General features: G+C 36.2%; 1 protein-coding gene across 5 annotated transcripts in view; it reads right to left on the reverse strand.

Annotated features, from left to right (window-relative positions):
- Window positions 1-15,958, reverse strand: part of SLC2A9 (solute carrier family 2 member 9) — a 100,484-nt gene that overhangs the window by 14,011 nt on the left and 70,515 nt on the right. For all 5 annotated transcript variants that reach the window (XM_085577697.1, XM_085577695.1, XM_085577696.1 and 2 more), the window contains one exon: window positions 14,791-14,866. In XM_085577697.1, coding sequence (XP_085433823.1) covers window positions 14,791-14,866 — 76 coding nt within the window. The remainder of the gene's footprint in view (window positions 1-14,790; window positions 14,867-15,958) is intronic.

Below are 15,958 nucleotides of genomic sequence, written 5' to 3' on the forward strand. Positions count from 1 at the left end.
TCTTACCAGTTTCTGTCTCTAGGTCCTCAAGTGTGCTGGTATTACCTGTCTCACTATTCAGCTTTGTAGGCAAGACCCATATACACTGTGTAAGACAATGTAAGTTTTTCCTCAGTTTTAAGCCTTTTAATAAGATAGTGTAAACAACCAAAACTATATTTATAGACATATTTACTTTCAAAAATGTCTATAGCAATACTGACCTCCAAAAGATTTATAAATTAATAAGAAAACACCAATACAGACTTATTTATCCACTGGGTTTTCTCCTTGCACATATTTTCTTGGTCTATGTGTTAATCTTTTGCTCTACCTTTACCCTTAGACATTTGTGAATACATCTCTATGTGCATCATAGGGCTACATCCTTAGGTAGCCCTGTGTGCTCAATGGCCCTGAGCTTAAACATTTGCACCAGAAGCTCCTGTGAGCCGTGTGAGATGGGGGCTTGCAAACACATAACATGACAGGCAGATGACACGTGTTGTCAGACATTCTTCCAGATGCAGAAGCCATGAATATGTGCACAAAAGAAAGGCAATGTGATGCAGCAAAGAGCTACTCTCCATCATGAGTTAATGTGGCTTTTTGTGAGAGCATATCTGAAGTGGTACCAAAACCTTCAACTGAACTTTCTGTGCCAAAGAGTGCCAGTATAAATTACACCAAAAAAATAAAGAATAAATGCATTTATTTACTCCTACTTTATACGTAGGAAACTGAGATATGGAGAGTTTAAGTCATCCAAACTGCAGCTTTGTATCTTTCTACAAGACATATGTAGTACCGGAGTTCTGTGATTAAACAAAGTAACCTGTCCTAGCAGCAGTTTGAACATGTAGAATAACTATCTGAACACCCAAAACTTAACAAAATTCCAGCAACTTGGGGTCTACCAATGCTTGATGGCTTCCAGTGGCCATTCTATCATACCCTTAGGATTTGGGTTCAAATGGCAGCAATCACATCTGTTCTGTCAGCATCTGGTTTGGGTCTTAAATACCCTATGAGGCTGCAGTTTGCCAGGACACTTGCCCCTTGGAGAGAGGAAGATGTAAGATGAGTTATTTATGATCATTTATTCTGTCATGCCTTTGCTGTAGGACAATCTGCAGAGGTGTTGCTGTTCTTGTCAGTAAAATAAAAAAGGCCGTTGGAAGCAGCATTTGGAAAAATACATATTGTATAAGAGAAAAAAGCCAGAGGCAAAAAAAAAAAAAAAAGTACAAAAGGACAGAAACCTATCAGAAAACATAAGTGTAATGGAAATAAAAATGCATGGGCACTATCTTGGAAACAGGTTCCTTGAAATTCCAATTTAATTTCTAAGAACATATCAACTATCACCAACTTTCAAAAATTCTGTGGAGGAATGGGAAGGGTAGCACAGACAGACCTCTCATCTTTCTCATGGTCTAGAGAAGTATATTCACAGCATCACAAAACAGAAAGTCAGCTTCTGCAGAGGGATGACCTAAAAGAATTGTAAGGAGGAACCAGGGAGCCTGAAAAGGGAGCTGAACCAAGGAACCAAGGAGCTGAAGGAAAACTGTAAAATCTTAAAGACAGTCAGTGAAGGCACCTGAGATGAGCTGAACCTACAGCCCCAGGATCCCATCCTCAGTCATTTCAAGGGTATCAGAGCTGTGCTCTAGGGCTCCCTTTCTCCAGGAACTCAGTGTTCTTTGAGATACAAATCTGAGTGCCCGGGGCTGAAGGAAACTTTATTATGCTTTGGCTACATAAGCTGGGTCTGAGCAGAGATCACAATACTGTGGCACCTTACCAAGCACTTCTCAGAGTCAGCCTCTGCTAGGTACCCTACATAATCATTGGCCAGATGGGTCTGTGCTAGCCTGTGCTCAAACAGGGAAGCTTAGAAACTGCTGTCAAAAGCCATCCAACAAACCATGGAAATTTTGGAATAGTCTATAAACGCTTTGTCATGAGTTTTGCAATTTTAGCATGTATTTGAATGTGGGTGAAATAATTCACCAAAAAGCTACCTAATGATCTTTCTCATGGAGGATGAACCTGGCATTGTATTTTCCCCTGGAAGATTTTCCATACAGTTTTCAGTGAAGCAGCTTTATTTTAGCTCTGATCATAAAACAAAAAAATGTCTATTAGGATTTCCTGTAGGAGTTTTTCAGCAAGGTAGCTTCCAAACATGAATTTAAATAGATAATGCATTGACCACATAATTACAGTGATTAGTTTCTAATACTTTGTTCTTTTTAGCATTGCAGTGAACATAATAAAAAGATTCTTAACATACTGCAGTGCTTGTAAAGAAAGATTGTTATACTTGTTAGGATTCTACATCTATTGGAAACTACAACTGTCTTACTGCAGGACATGTATATCAATAAGCTGTTTAATAAAACAAGATTAAACCCACATGAAACAATTAGATATGCATAAATAATTCTGTTTCTGTGTTCTTTATTAATTTATCTTTGTAATTAGTCCAGGTACACATAGAATCAATGCCATGGTAAAAACCCAGACTCTCAATCCAGTACTCTTTTATGCATGAAATTGGAATGCTACAACAGAAAAAAAAAAAAGTCTTGGTATCCATGGTATAGATTTTCAAATATATATTTAAATTTACACAAGTATCAATGTGTTTTCTTATGAAAAATTAGGTGCAAATATTTACTGTTTTTTTCAGTGAGCAGTTATGAATATTGCTTAGCAGAAGTCACATGAGTCAGTGCAAAAACCTGAATACAGAAAATGTGAGAAAGGAAGGAAAATGCTGAACTTCTCATTCTGTTTTTATCCAGTACCTGACTGGGAATTTATGTTGTGGCTATCTATAGGATTTATGAAATGAGACTGTTACAAGAATAAATAGAATTATACAAATTGTAGAATACGGTACAACACAATTTGCCCAATACAAATCAGGGAGATTTATTACAGTGGTAAATCACCTCTAAAGCTGACAGAAATTTTGTGCCCTAAGAAACCCTAAAGAGAAAGGAACTCCCCCTGAGCTAGCAGCTCATCCTTCAATGCCCACCCAAGCCGAGCCCTGGTGTGTTCAGGCAGTGGCCCCAAGGCAACCCGAGGGTTTCCAGCCCCACCAGGACAACCCATGGCCACCCAGCCTGGTGACTTCCTGCAGGTCTCAGCTCTCCAAATTCTGCCCATACAAGGGGGAGTCTGGGAATCCCCAAAGGCTGGTTAGGGCAAGAGCCCCCAGACTTTCCAACTCCACGCTTTGAGACAAAGAGGTTTCGAAGTTTTGAGAAAACAGACAACTACCTCACAACAATATTGTGTTTTGGGGGGAAGAGATATCTGTGGAGCTCCAGACATGATCAAGCAAAATGACTTTTTCTGCAAGGCAAGGCATGTAGGGAAGACTGATCTATCATAATAGGGTTGGGAGACAAAGCAGTGTCCCAGTGAAAGGTTTTGCTATTTGCAAGTCGAGAACCCTCTAGAGAGCTCTGCAAGAGAAGCAGTGGAAGTGAGACAAAACTCCTGGAAGATAACTGCTGGAAAAACAACCCAGTGTTCTTCAGAGGGAGAGCAAAAGGCTGTTAGTTTCTACCCAGACTTTAGTTATTTAAAACCTACAAACAAACCTCAACTTAACCAATGAACAAAACCCCCCAAAATGTGCAACAAAACCCATGGGAAAATATCCTTCAGTAATACTGCTAGGGAGAGATGCAATGCAGGTACTGGGTTTCTTCCATTTGTGTAGGTCTACAGATAGAAAAGAATTTTGCAAAATAGATATCTCAATCTTTATAAAGGTGTTCTGTCACCTGTTAGATTATTTTAACTTGCACTTTGCATTTGATTGAATAATACCCCACCAAATATGACATTACAGATATGACAGCTGTACTCCCAGCTAATCCTGCTGAGAGAACTGGGAACAGAAGGTGTGACAAGGGTGTACTGAGTCACAGCTTCATGCTACAGACTTTTCTAGCTGTCTGCAGCTCTTCTCCATGGGATAATTAAGTAAAACAGGCACTTTGTTTGTAGAAAATGGTGTAGTTCATTAACCACATTAATTTGTACCATTTGAGTATTTTCTGCCTTAGATTAAAGGCCACTAGAGTAAAACACTCAAAAGATTTAAAGCAGTCAGTCTATGGCAAACAAAAAGTGCAAATGCTAAGACCAAACTAAAACACACAAATAATACAAAAGCTTGCAAACTCTGATATTATAATAAATAGTATTTATAATTATTAAGGACTAGATTTTAATGCAGTGTTGTGTGAAAGACTTTTTTGCATTGATTAACTGGTCTTTTGTTTAGCATCTGTATAAAACCTGCTATTCCAACAGCATTTAGAAAGCCATTTCTGGAGGTATTCTGAACTTTGTTGGTGCAAGGAAACCCATATAATTCAGGGCAAATAAAACAAACTAAGCAATGGTGCAGAACAAAAATATTGATTCACTCTGTTCTAACCTCAGTAGTAGAAATGCTATTTCTTGGTTCCAATCAGGTAATTTACATTAAAATGGTTGACATACAACAACAAAGCTATTACATAAAATATAATAAATCACAAAAAAATCTTTCAAGGTCCATTTAGGTAACTAGTTCTACAACAGATATTCTGTGCAAAAAACCACAATACCCTTATCTGAACCACCTGATAATTTCCTCTTCAGTGAATTCTCCCCCTCTTGAATATTAATTTGTGTATTTTCCTATAATTTTTACTTCCATAAGTCAGTGCACTCAAGCATAATTTTATGAGCAATGTTTTACTGACTGAATAATTCTTCTCTGAAAATTTTTTCAACAAAATAGTTATCATATGAATCAAAATATGCTCAGTACTTTAAAGATATTTTTCTTTAGATGAGTTCTAACAATTCCCTTTGAAATACAAATGTTGGCTGTAAATATGAGGAATATATTTAATCTTGAATTTATTTTAATTTATTAATTTAATGTAATATTTTTTTTTTGCCTCTTTTATTGTAGGAAAAACCAGCAGTATGTAGGCCATTCTGAAGAAAATTAATACATTGTTTTTTTTGTTTTTTTGGTAACAATTTCAATATATTGGGATATTTGGTAAGTTTTAATTTTTTTTTTTGTTATTAATGCTGTTTCATTTTTTTTTGGACTTGTCTTTTGTTTGTAGAAACTGATCATTGACATTAAATTTCTCCTCTGGTTCTTGGCAACATTTCTTTTTGTTTCACAATTATAATGCTGCATAGTTACTAAAGAATAAAATGCAATTAAAAAAATACACTCAACTTACATCTATATAAACAGTTAATAGTCTTAAACATTTCCGCCATATATTCAGATCCACCTTATAACATCACAAATCTAATTATAGCCCAACTTTCTGTTCTACTTGAATGTGAAGAACATCTTTTTACTGAGCTATGAGACTATATAATAGAATTAAATTCATAATTATTCTCAGTAACAATGATGATTAGGCACTTCTGTTCATATTAAATTGTTAAAATCAATTATCTCAATTATGAGAACAATGATGAAAGAGTTTTTACTATAATAAAAGCACAAAAGTGTCCCTTGTATATTCATCCACTATACAGATAGAGGTAGTGTGGGAATACCCAAATTAAAAACTCCTGTTCAGTCCTAGGTAAGAGAAATATTCATAGAGTCCCATCACTGTATGAGGACTGAAAAGAAGAAAAAAGCCAACCCCTATCTATTCTAGTCTTATTACTTCTATGATAATCTTCTGAAAGAAATATAAAACCATCAGACATGATTTCCTGTTAGGAATTCAAATTGAGAGACCATTAGCACAAAATGCTGCTGGTTGTGAACCTGCAAGCTAAAGAAATCTTGTGAAGTCAGTATATTTTAACAAACAAATTATTCATGCTAGCAGTGCACATTTATGTAATTGTATAGCTGCATTCATCCTGAAGGATGCCAACAGTAAAAATAGTGGGCTAAATTTTCAGAGAAGCTGGGACTGAATTGTTCTCCCTGTCCTTCTCATCTTTAAGATGGGTAATAGACAATGTCTGTTTATGATTTCAAGAAACTGTTGAAGTTTTTAGGATACATGGCCTCAAATGCCAGTAATTGAAGAAATTGGTTGCTGCTACAGAATGGTGGACAAGGTATGAGGAGCAGTAGTTGTAGAACTAATGAATGTAAGACAAATAACAAAAAAATATTTTCCTTACTGTGATCAATAACCAAAGCAAATATAGCAAATTGCAGCACTTCCTTGCTAACAAAGAGAAAGGAAAAGGAAGAGATTCAGAAGATGTACTTTGACTAGAAGTATCAGGTGAAGACAGTAACAATCCTGCTGTGATGAAGAGTACAAGCCTTCTTTCTGATGAAACTCAGAAAGAGGTCACATAAGCCATAATTCAGTACTTCCAAATTAGTGAATTTTCTGGAGGAGGGCAGATAACATCTGGAGATTTAAAGGAAACAACTGCTTTGACTGTTTGCTTGGTCAAACTGGCACTGACTACCCTTGTTCATGCAGTTCTCCTGACCTATTTTTTCCCTCTGAAAGTCTGATACTGGTGTTTATTAATCTTTCTGTGTAGTACGTTGGCTGCTAAGAAACACTGTCTGGACTCTAAAGCAGTGCTCATTGCAACATCAAACTAATAAACTTTTGCATTTAGATTTTAGCCATGGAGATTAGTCAGAAATAGATGAGATGAACACAAAACTTTGCTGTGCATTGTGCCTGGGAATATGGGAAATAAGAATATTTTAATTGCCTTACATTCATTAATTCAACATCTTCTGTTCTATGTATTTATTAGTTTGCACTTTTGCAAGTATAACTATTTTATACGAATTCACAGAAAAAAACAGTAATTTTTTTTTACTAGGCTTTCCATATCCAGTCCCTATTCATGTGGATAATGTACCTAGGTCACTTATGCAGCTTTTGAAGAAATGTTTTATTTCATAGTTACATGGACCTCTGAAACACATGGGTGCATTTTTGCACCAGTACATTTCTTCAGGGTTGGAGTTGTGAGCCATCAGCAACTAATTAATGATCATTCAGGAAAAGCTGCTAGTTCAGGTAGGAGGAGTGCTGTCAAGTGTCAAAGTATTCACATTTTGAAAGCTTCAATTAAGATAATTTTTAAAATCCATTGTTAGCGGGATAAAGTTCATAAGTTTTCCTGCTGCTGAGAACTCCAGGTGTCACCTTCAGAAATTCCTTTATTCAGCAGATACAATTACCTTTCAAATACTAGGGGTTCATTTTTCTTTAGAGCTGCCACTAATTATAAAGAATTTAAATCGCTTTTGCTGCAGAACCATTAAAAGCTACACATTTTCTCTATGCTGCTTTTTAAGAGAGAAGAATTCAAACAAAAACTAAAACAGGCATTAATGCCAAAATATATGTTGAATGACACTGTATTTAATATATTCAAGGGACATGTTATCCTCTCGCCCAATATAAATTTAATGAATACTGAAAGCAATTCTAGTTTTATTTCTTAACAGCCTAAAAATATCGGTTTGTTCACTCAAAGGCAATCACAAGATAAATTCTCAACTACTTGACTTGTTGGAAGTAGCTGACAGTACTCCTGCCCCCAGGGGTAGGCAGCACCTTTTCCAGGGAAGGCAAGGTAAGTGAGCCTCCTGCAGCTGTGCTGCACAGCCCACAGCTGGTACATGGCTTTGACCCAGCCTTTTCCTAAAATCCTGGGAAAACTAAAGGTATTTCTGCACAAATACCTTCCATATCCAATGCAGGAACTACTTGGTATTATCTGCTGGGAAGACTATAAATGCTTTTAGTTTATAGAATAATAATAAAAAAAATTGAAAAGTAACTGAACCTTTCAAATCTACAACTTTTTAACTAAATATAGAACAGTATGGGTTTATTTATCCTTTATCACAGCATACACTTTTTTGGTACAGAGAGTGGTATTCTTTTTGCACTCAAGCAAGCTCAAACTCTTTCTCAAAGTGGACTGGCATAATGCCTCTGTGGGAGGCCATGTGTGTTAGAAGTTCTTACATCCCACTGTAAGTGGAGAAGCTAAAATATCACACAATGCTTCTCTAAATGCCTATTTCAGGCAATAATACTGATGCTGCCTTTCATTGCAGTACTTTTATACCTACATGTGTGCTATCACACCTTTGGTTGTTTCAGATCCAAGAGCTGATTTCTGTCTTCTTCACTCATGACATTTCAGGCTGAACAAACCACATCACTTTCAAAGTGACCCTTTTATGACAACAGCTCTGCTTTCCATACAGCTGCACACTGGCATTCAGAGTGAGAGCATAGGCTGATTTAAACTTTAAATACCAAAGTATCTTTGCTATGCCTCAGGGCACAGTAATGATTGCCTCTGAGTTTTCTTTTGTTTACCTCGTAATGTCAATTTAAAATGGTATTCAATTGTATTCATTTTATTCAGCTGTGATAGGGAAGACTTCACTCACCTTCTATAAACCATGACAAATATCATAAAACTCTCAAAAAGAGACAAGCATAGGTGGAATATTTTTCTGGAACGGCCTGGTTTGTTGATATTTCTCAGCTGTGTTTAAAAATGCAATTACCATAAAAAGTAACAACTGAAAAATTAAGATCTTGCTACCATAAAATTACTATTTTTTTCAAATGCATCTGAGTTTCAATTTTACTGATTTCTCTTTCCTGTAATCACAGTGTGACTGGAAACACACCACTGATCTGGTTTTTTCATCCTTATGCATACTAAATGCATAAATGCATTTTAAAAGTAGGAATTTAAGTAAAATCATATAGACTCAAGTTTGAGCATAATAAATTCAGCCTTATCTGTTCTACACTGAACTCAGCAGGACTTCCATGGGGGAGTACTACTCATCCACAGAAATACTCACAGGATTCAAGACCAGAATAACAACTTCTAAGACATTGCATAAGACTATAAAGCCAAAATGCCTGAAGCCACTGTGTATGACTTAGCCAGAGACTCCTGCTTTCCTCTCTCTGGTGCCACTGATTTAAAAATAGCAGCTAATGACAGAAATAAAGTCAGGGGCTGCATTTTGTTGCAGTGACCAGCTAGAAAATCCCTCTGGCTACATGTACATCTTTGCAGATACCAAGGGCTTTAGACAGGTAGAAACAAGGTATGACTTTATACAGACGATGGAGCATTTCACTTAGAGATAAATAAAAAACCCAGGATTTGAAGATAGAGTCCAGGATCATATTAAATCATCTGGTTCAAATACAATCCTTTCAGGTACTATTTAATTCTCAACCTTTTCTGTGAGACACTATGAAGTTATTCTGCATCTTTTCATATATAAGTCTATTTTCTTCACCTTCATGGTTTCTTCAGCTTTGCAGCCCTTCTTTGCTAACTGATGCCTGAGCAGTTTTGTGCTCCAACATTCAGCTCTAAGTCATCTCAAAAACAATGGCATGATGCCTGACAGCACAATGAGCATTTTTCACATTACAATATAGTGAGACAAGGCATGACAATATGATGTATTAGGCCTTTAAGAAAGCATGTAAAAGAATGTGCATACAGAGTGTTCATATAAAACCATTTTGAAATTACTTAGATAAAATATAATCTTAGATAAAATATAATCTGCTATGTGGAAGTCTTCCATGTATACTTAGAGATATTATTCTTATATTTTTCCTTAGCTAACTGGCATTTTTTAGACATCCTTAAATCCCCACCCGAGGAGTCTGAGTGTCCAAGCCTTTTTCTCTCCAGGTCATACAGGCATAATTGTCCCATTCTTATAAATCAGCAAAATGCAAAAGATTTCAAGAAAATCACTAATTTCAAACTTGAAGTATCACCAAAATAACACAGATTTCTGGCACAAAGATTGCTTGAGTTATCATGATGAGGCAATTGATATAAAATCAACTTCTCCAATTTTTGGAACTTCCATGAGTGTTACTGTTTGTTGCAATAAAAGGTAATTTTTCTTTTCTTTCCAAAGTACTCCTAGGAGCTCTTTGGAAGAAGGAGCATTACCATGTGCCTTTCTGTGCACATATATGTCTGATCTTCCTCCCAGACAGAGTGGTCAAAGGTTGGGTAACACACTTGTGCTATATGAACAGCTTTTACAGATCTTGCTGCCACAATTAAGGTCTGGGGTTATTTCTACGTTATTTCCAGTGGCAAAATAAGTCCAGTGCTTCAGTGCACCATGTTTCCAGAGCCAGAAAATTTGCAGAGATTTGAAAGCAACAATACTTGCTCAGTTTCTGAAGGAAGGTGTTAAAATAAGGTGTTTTAAAGCTGGGTATTTTATCAAAACAATGTACCTCCTCCCACCTCCTCCCATCCTTGCATTTAGTTAAAGACAGGCATCATGCCTAACCCCAGGCAGCATGGTTTCCTCTCCCTTCTCTGCAGCAGAGCCTTCCCCACTTATCAAAATTGGATGGAAAGGTGTTACACTTAAACAGAATACACTTCTCAGGAAGAAATACCAATAAATCACTTCCTACAAAGATAATGCATGGAAATGCTTTAGGCCAGGTTTCCAAGTTCTCAAGGTCTTGACTGTCTTTTTGTTACACTTATTTTCACTAGGAAGGTTATCTGGAAGTTCATGCCAATGTTTCTGCAATCCCCAGTTAATCAGTTGATCAGGTTTTTTCTTGACATGTTCCACTATCTGACACATCTTGACAGGTGGCAGAAATGCTATTCTCTGGTTCAGAGGATGAACACATAATTATTTTATGTGAGTGGGAAAAACTTCAACAACAAAACCTGCAAGTCCCTCATCAAAAATGCATGACAGACTCACTGACAAATGGGGTCAACATCCCTGCAGACAAATCAGGAAACTGAATGGAATATATTCTGTGTCAGTTTTTGGGTGTTCAGTTCTTTTTAAAAATATTTGGCTGGTGGGAAAAGGGAACAATCTGCAGCAGGTTTTCTAAAACTACAATGCACATTTTTCAATTTTCCCAGAAAAAGCAGAAATCACTTGCTGGCACAGCAACTGTTGTAAAGGTACAATGGGTGAATGAGGAGTTAAAGAAAATAGCTAAAAAAAAGCAGAACCTTCTCTTTTTTCTGTTTAAGTCAGATTTTAGACCATCTTTCCTTAAATAGATTCTGCAGGCACAGTAGAACATGAGGTTTCAGTCCATGAAAAGGTTTCCACACAGGTTTAACTGAAAAAGTGGGAATAAATCTTAGTTTTCCTTTTCCTTAAATATTAACTAAAGCAAAGTTAAAGAAGGAAGACATTTCACATGCACTTAAATCTGTCTATCCAAATTTCCAAAAATCTGCACATTATTTACCCATTCTGTAAAGGAATTACAAATCAATACACTTGCTCATGATGCATAACCTGAGCAGCACAAATGCTCTCTGCAGATCCTGAAAATGTTCTTTTACTTTTTTTCTTTGATTTGTTTTTCTCAGCTTCAATTCCCTCAGTTTTTTCCATTTACTTTTTGCTTGATGACAATTCTTTGTGTGTATCCTATTCTTTGAAACAATTCTTTGAAATGTATCCTATACTTATTTCAGGTCCAGCAAATAACTTGTGTAAACTTAACCAAATAGGCACAATGAAGCAACTGTCTGGGGCAGCATGGCTCCCTAATCTATAGAAAAATAAACTATTTTCTTTCAGATCACACATAGATTGTATTGAGCATAAGGGCCCCTTTAATTTTTAGAAAGTATAAGCTTTTTGCTATTTGTCTTTTGACAGAAATGAAGTTCCAAACCACACACATGCCTGAACATACCTGTTGCTAGCATTACAGTCCTCAAAAATATCTGCAAACTGAAAAGCCGAGTTCAGAAAAATGAAACAAATGAACACCCTCCACAGTTTACAGTAACAGCTGATCCTCACTGTAAAGGAGCAGATGGGACTCATGCATATGCTATCAGAAAATGGTTTACACAACATCTAAGCTATCAAGAAGGTATTAGATGTTCTAATAAGAGAGAAAATATTGTACATGTAAAGGCAATTTTATTCTCTAGAAAGATAATGCAGTATTTTTTATAAAATCAATTCCCTATGTTATTTGTTGTCTTTAGATGGGATAATTTTTCCAAGTACCAATAGCTCAATGAACATAAGCTTAATTGATCCTAGCTTAAGATTTGTGCCTATGGAATCTTTACAAATTGTTTTTGTAGTGTAATTACAGGAGGAATTAAGATACTGAGGATTAATTTATAATTGTCCCTGTTTAACCAATAAATGAATGGCAAAAGCTCTACAGAAGGCTAGAAGTATGAAAAATATGTAGCTTTATAATAAAGAATAGATATTAATTTTCTTGGGGGAAACCCTTTTTACTACCAGAAAGGTGGGAAAGTTATTCTTGAACTTCAGTCTTGTCTCATTAAACCATCAGAGAGCTACAAAAGAATACCAAAGTGTGACATTTTCCTGCTAAGGGAGTGTCATAAAATATCACAGAGAAGGTGACAATGAGAAATAGTTGTTTATTCCAGAAAAGTTTGTATTGATTAGGTAAAAGTTTACAAGATCACAATAAAGTTGAAAAGGAGGAAGAGGATCACTTGCTCTGTTTCTGCAAGAGCTAGAGGGTAGCACACAAAGACTAACAAAGGATATAGGCATGAAAGGTGGTACACATGTAGTTTTCTTTGCCAAAGAATGCTAAAATTCTGCTCTTTCAGACAGAGATTTAACAAGTCCATGGGAGACTATGAAAGTGTTAGAAGCTATGCCTCAGAAAGACCCTAAGCTGGAAAAAAAAGTGTACTGGTTCTCTAAAAATGTCTCACCTGCATGCCCTGTTTGTATTTTGCTCTGGACACTTCCCTACAACCACTGCAATGGAGAAAAAGAGAAGTACAAGCTATTCAGTTTTGATCTTTGTGTAGTAATTAAGGACTCAGTATCCTTGGTAACCTGCTCAACTGCCTAGAATCAAAAAGCTTTTCCTTACAGTCTCTCTGCATCTTTCTTGTTTTCACACTTGCATTCTGCCTCTCAAGCACCTCACCAACAGGAGACTGGCTCTGCCATTGCAACACCATTCTCATAGGCAGTGGCACTGCTTTTAGGTCCCCAAAGCTGTCTCTTCTCAGGCTGGACAAATCCAGTTCACCCAGTCCCTTCTCACAGGTCTCCTGACACTGACATGGTGACTCTCCAGTGGATTTGTCACAGGCTATTGATGTCTTTCTTGTACAAGGAAAGGAGGACAAAACTTGACACAGTAATTGCACTCTATTTTTGAGTTGTGCTTTGTGATACAAAAAGCAAAGGATGTAATGTGGACTTCCTGGTAATAATTTCTTTGTTCAGAAAAAATACATATCCTCACTTCTTATTCAATCATCTTAAAACATTGCTAATAATGGAAGTTGCCCAGCTAAAAGGCAGTAAAGTAGTTCAGATTTCATAAGCTCCTTTCAAGAGAACAGAGAAGCTTCATTGAAGATGAATTGGTTTCCATCAAAGTCAGCTAAAATATTGCTATTGATTTGCCGAGATATCAGAATATAATTGTTCATAGCTTCTTCTCAACAGCTGAAGAGTCAATTACAGAGATGTTCATTAAAAGCAATTCAGTGTTAAGTACTACCCAGATATTCCCGCTATTATCAGATATGACAAATATTTGAACACACAGAGGAAAGGTGGAGAGCCCAGCTAAGCATATTCTTTGGCTTTAACAGCACTGAGCACAGTGAAAAACACAACAGAAGTTTTAATTCTAATGAATTTCCGTAGAAGCAAGCAAGAAATCCTGTAAAAAAGCAAGAAATAGAAAACAAAGTAAGGAAGCAATTTATAAGAATAGTTGTTTGTCCTGGATGTATCTGCACACACTTAGTTGCAAAGAAATTGTGAATTGCACACAAATCATGAGTAACATCAGTAAACAGAATGAATCTAAATGAAGAATTCTAGAACCCATTTTGAAGAATGGTGAGGTGAAGAAGAAAAGCTGAGGATTTATCTTCATATGCTGGAAATATAACACATAAGAACACATTGATTTGCAACTTCTAAAAATTTGTTGAACATATCTTTAATATAGAAAAAACTTCAGTTTGTTTCAACTGAGATTTTAAAAATCCCAATGGTAGATACTGCAAGTAGATGCACTTAAACCCTCTGAGCTACATAAAACACCAGAAGGGACATTTTAAAGAGGTTTCAAGTCAACATTTGATATTCCCAAGGTATTTAAAATTCAAGAAAAGTTCTAATCCACAGAATTCATTAACACCCATCCCCCAGATCTAAGTCTAAGAAACATATGTCAGCAGTACAGTGGACTTAGCTGAACCTGAGATTTGTCCTTACAGAAGGACAAAGAGATTGCTAATTTTTTTCAGTATTTTCACAGTATTTTGCACAGAAATTAGTGACAAACCTTTTTCCCAGAAACAAGGGTAAAATAAATATCTTGGTCTTCTCATTTTTCTCTAAAGCAGTATATTTTTTCTCATCTTTTCAAAAGAAGATCGATGGAATTACAGCAGTATTTCATTAGAGTCACATCAAACATCAGCAACTCTTCCCCAAATAAACCACAATCAATCAATTAGACCACTTCAGTGGTGAAGATGTATAAACAGCTGATTAATGTTTAATGTCAAACTCCTTACAAAGAAAAAGAGGTAATAAATAGTGCATAAAAAACCTCCAAAAGCTCAAGGGAACAAAAGCTTTACTTTCTGGTTTACTGCCAAAGTGAAGTTTTGTACAACTGATTTGCTAGCATTATGCCAGTGCAAAAATACCTGTTCTCAGATGTACAAAGAAACATGAAAAGATAGATATAGACTTACCTGGTCCAATGCAGAACGATGCAATGATTGCAAGGATACAAAATATACTGAGGTAAGGAAGCCAATGCACAGAGTTCTGGGTAGATAAAAGATATTAATTTTTAATATATTGAACATACCACAAATATTTTTAAAAACTTGCAGATAATAGATACTGTTTTCCATGATTCTTGATCTATTTCAGAATTTAGTCTGGGGTTACTTTAGAAAATCACAGCATTTCTGTAGCACACAGCATTTCACCTTATTAGATAATTTGTATTTAAAGGCCTTGGTCTCTGTGAAATCCCTGTAGAGAAACACTAGATAAGCTATGTACCATAGAGTCAGAACTCTAAAAAATCACAGTTTCTTGTGGTAAAGCTCAAGTCAACCTGGAACACTGAACACATTCAGCACCTCCATCCACCTCAGGTACTTCAGTCATGTTTAAAAAGAGCATCTAGGATGGCCCATAGAGCTTCAGAGTTCACCAGTCCAAGGCTTGGCTGAAGACTGTACACAACAGGCTGACATGTGGTAGGACAAGCAGGGATCTGAACCTTGGCAAAGCCACAGTCCAGGGCTTTTCAGCTGTAATCTGATTTTGCAGACAAGGAAGGCCATATATGCTATCTTTCCTCTACTTCTAAGTATATTTTTCTCTACTAAGAACTCTATATATATCAGGAACTTGAAATACGAAGAGCAATTCGTGTGCAGCTTGCAGGACGCTGTTTCTTAATCATATATGTGAATGATTGATTCTAATACTAATAGATGAGAAAAACCCATGGATGCCCATTTCTTTCTCTCCAACAGGTGGAGTTTTACTGCAGCAAAGTGTGAATGATATTTTTATTAGAACTTTGCTATTTTTGAGAAGTTTGTTAACATACATGTAAGTGTACTGTCACCACTTTGAGTGGCACTGTAAAAATACCCTTGCTAAAGGAAGTAATTATTTTCTCAGTCTTAATGGAAGGCTCCCATTTTCTGATGTTTTCTTCTCTTTTAGTCTGGGTTATTTCCTTTGTTATGTGGAAACCATGTGGAAACCATGGTCTCCTGGATATTAACCAAAAGGGTTGTAGATATATCAAAATTGTACAACCTAAGGTTCTAGTCTGGAAGCAAACCAAAGGTTTCTGAGAAAGAGAAGGTGCAAATACGGAGTAGATATAAATTT

The sequence above is a fragment of the Lonchura striata genome, chromosome 4 (genome assembly GCF_050655825.1).
Source record: "Lonchura striata isolate lonStrDom1 chromosome 4, ASM5065582v1, whole genome shotgun sequence".
NCBI classification, from domain to species: domain Eukaryota; kingdom Metazoa; phylum Chordata; class Aves; order Passeriformes; family Estrildidae; genus Lonchura; species Lonchura striata.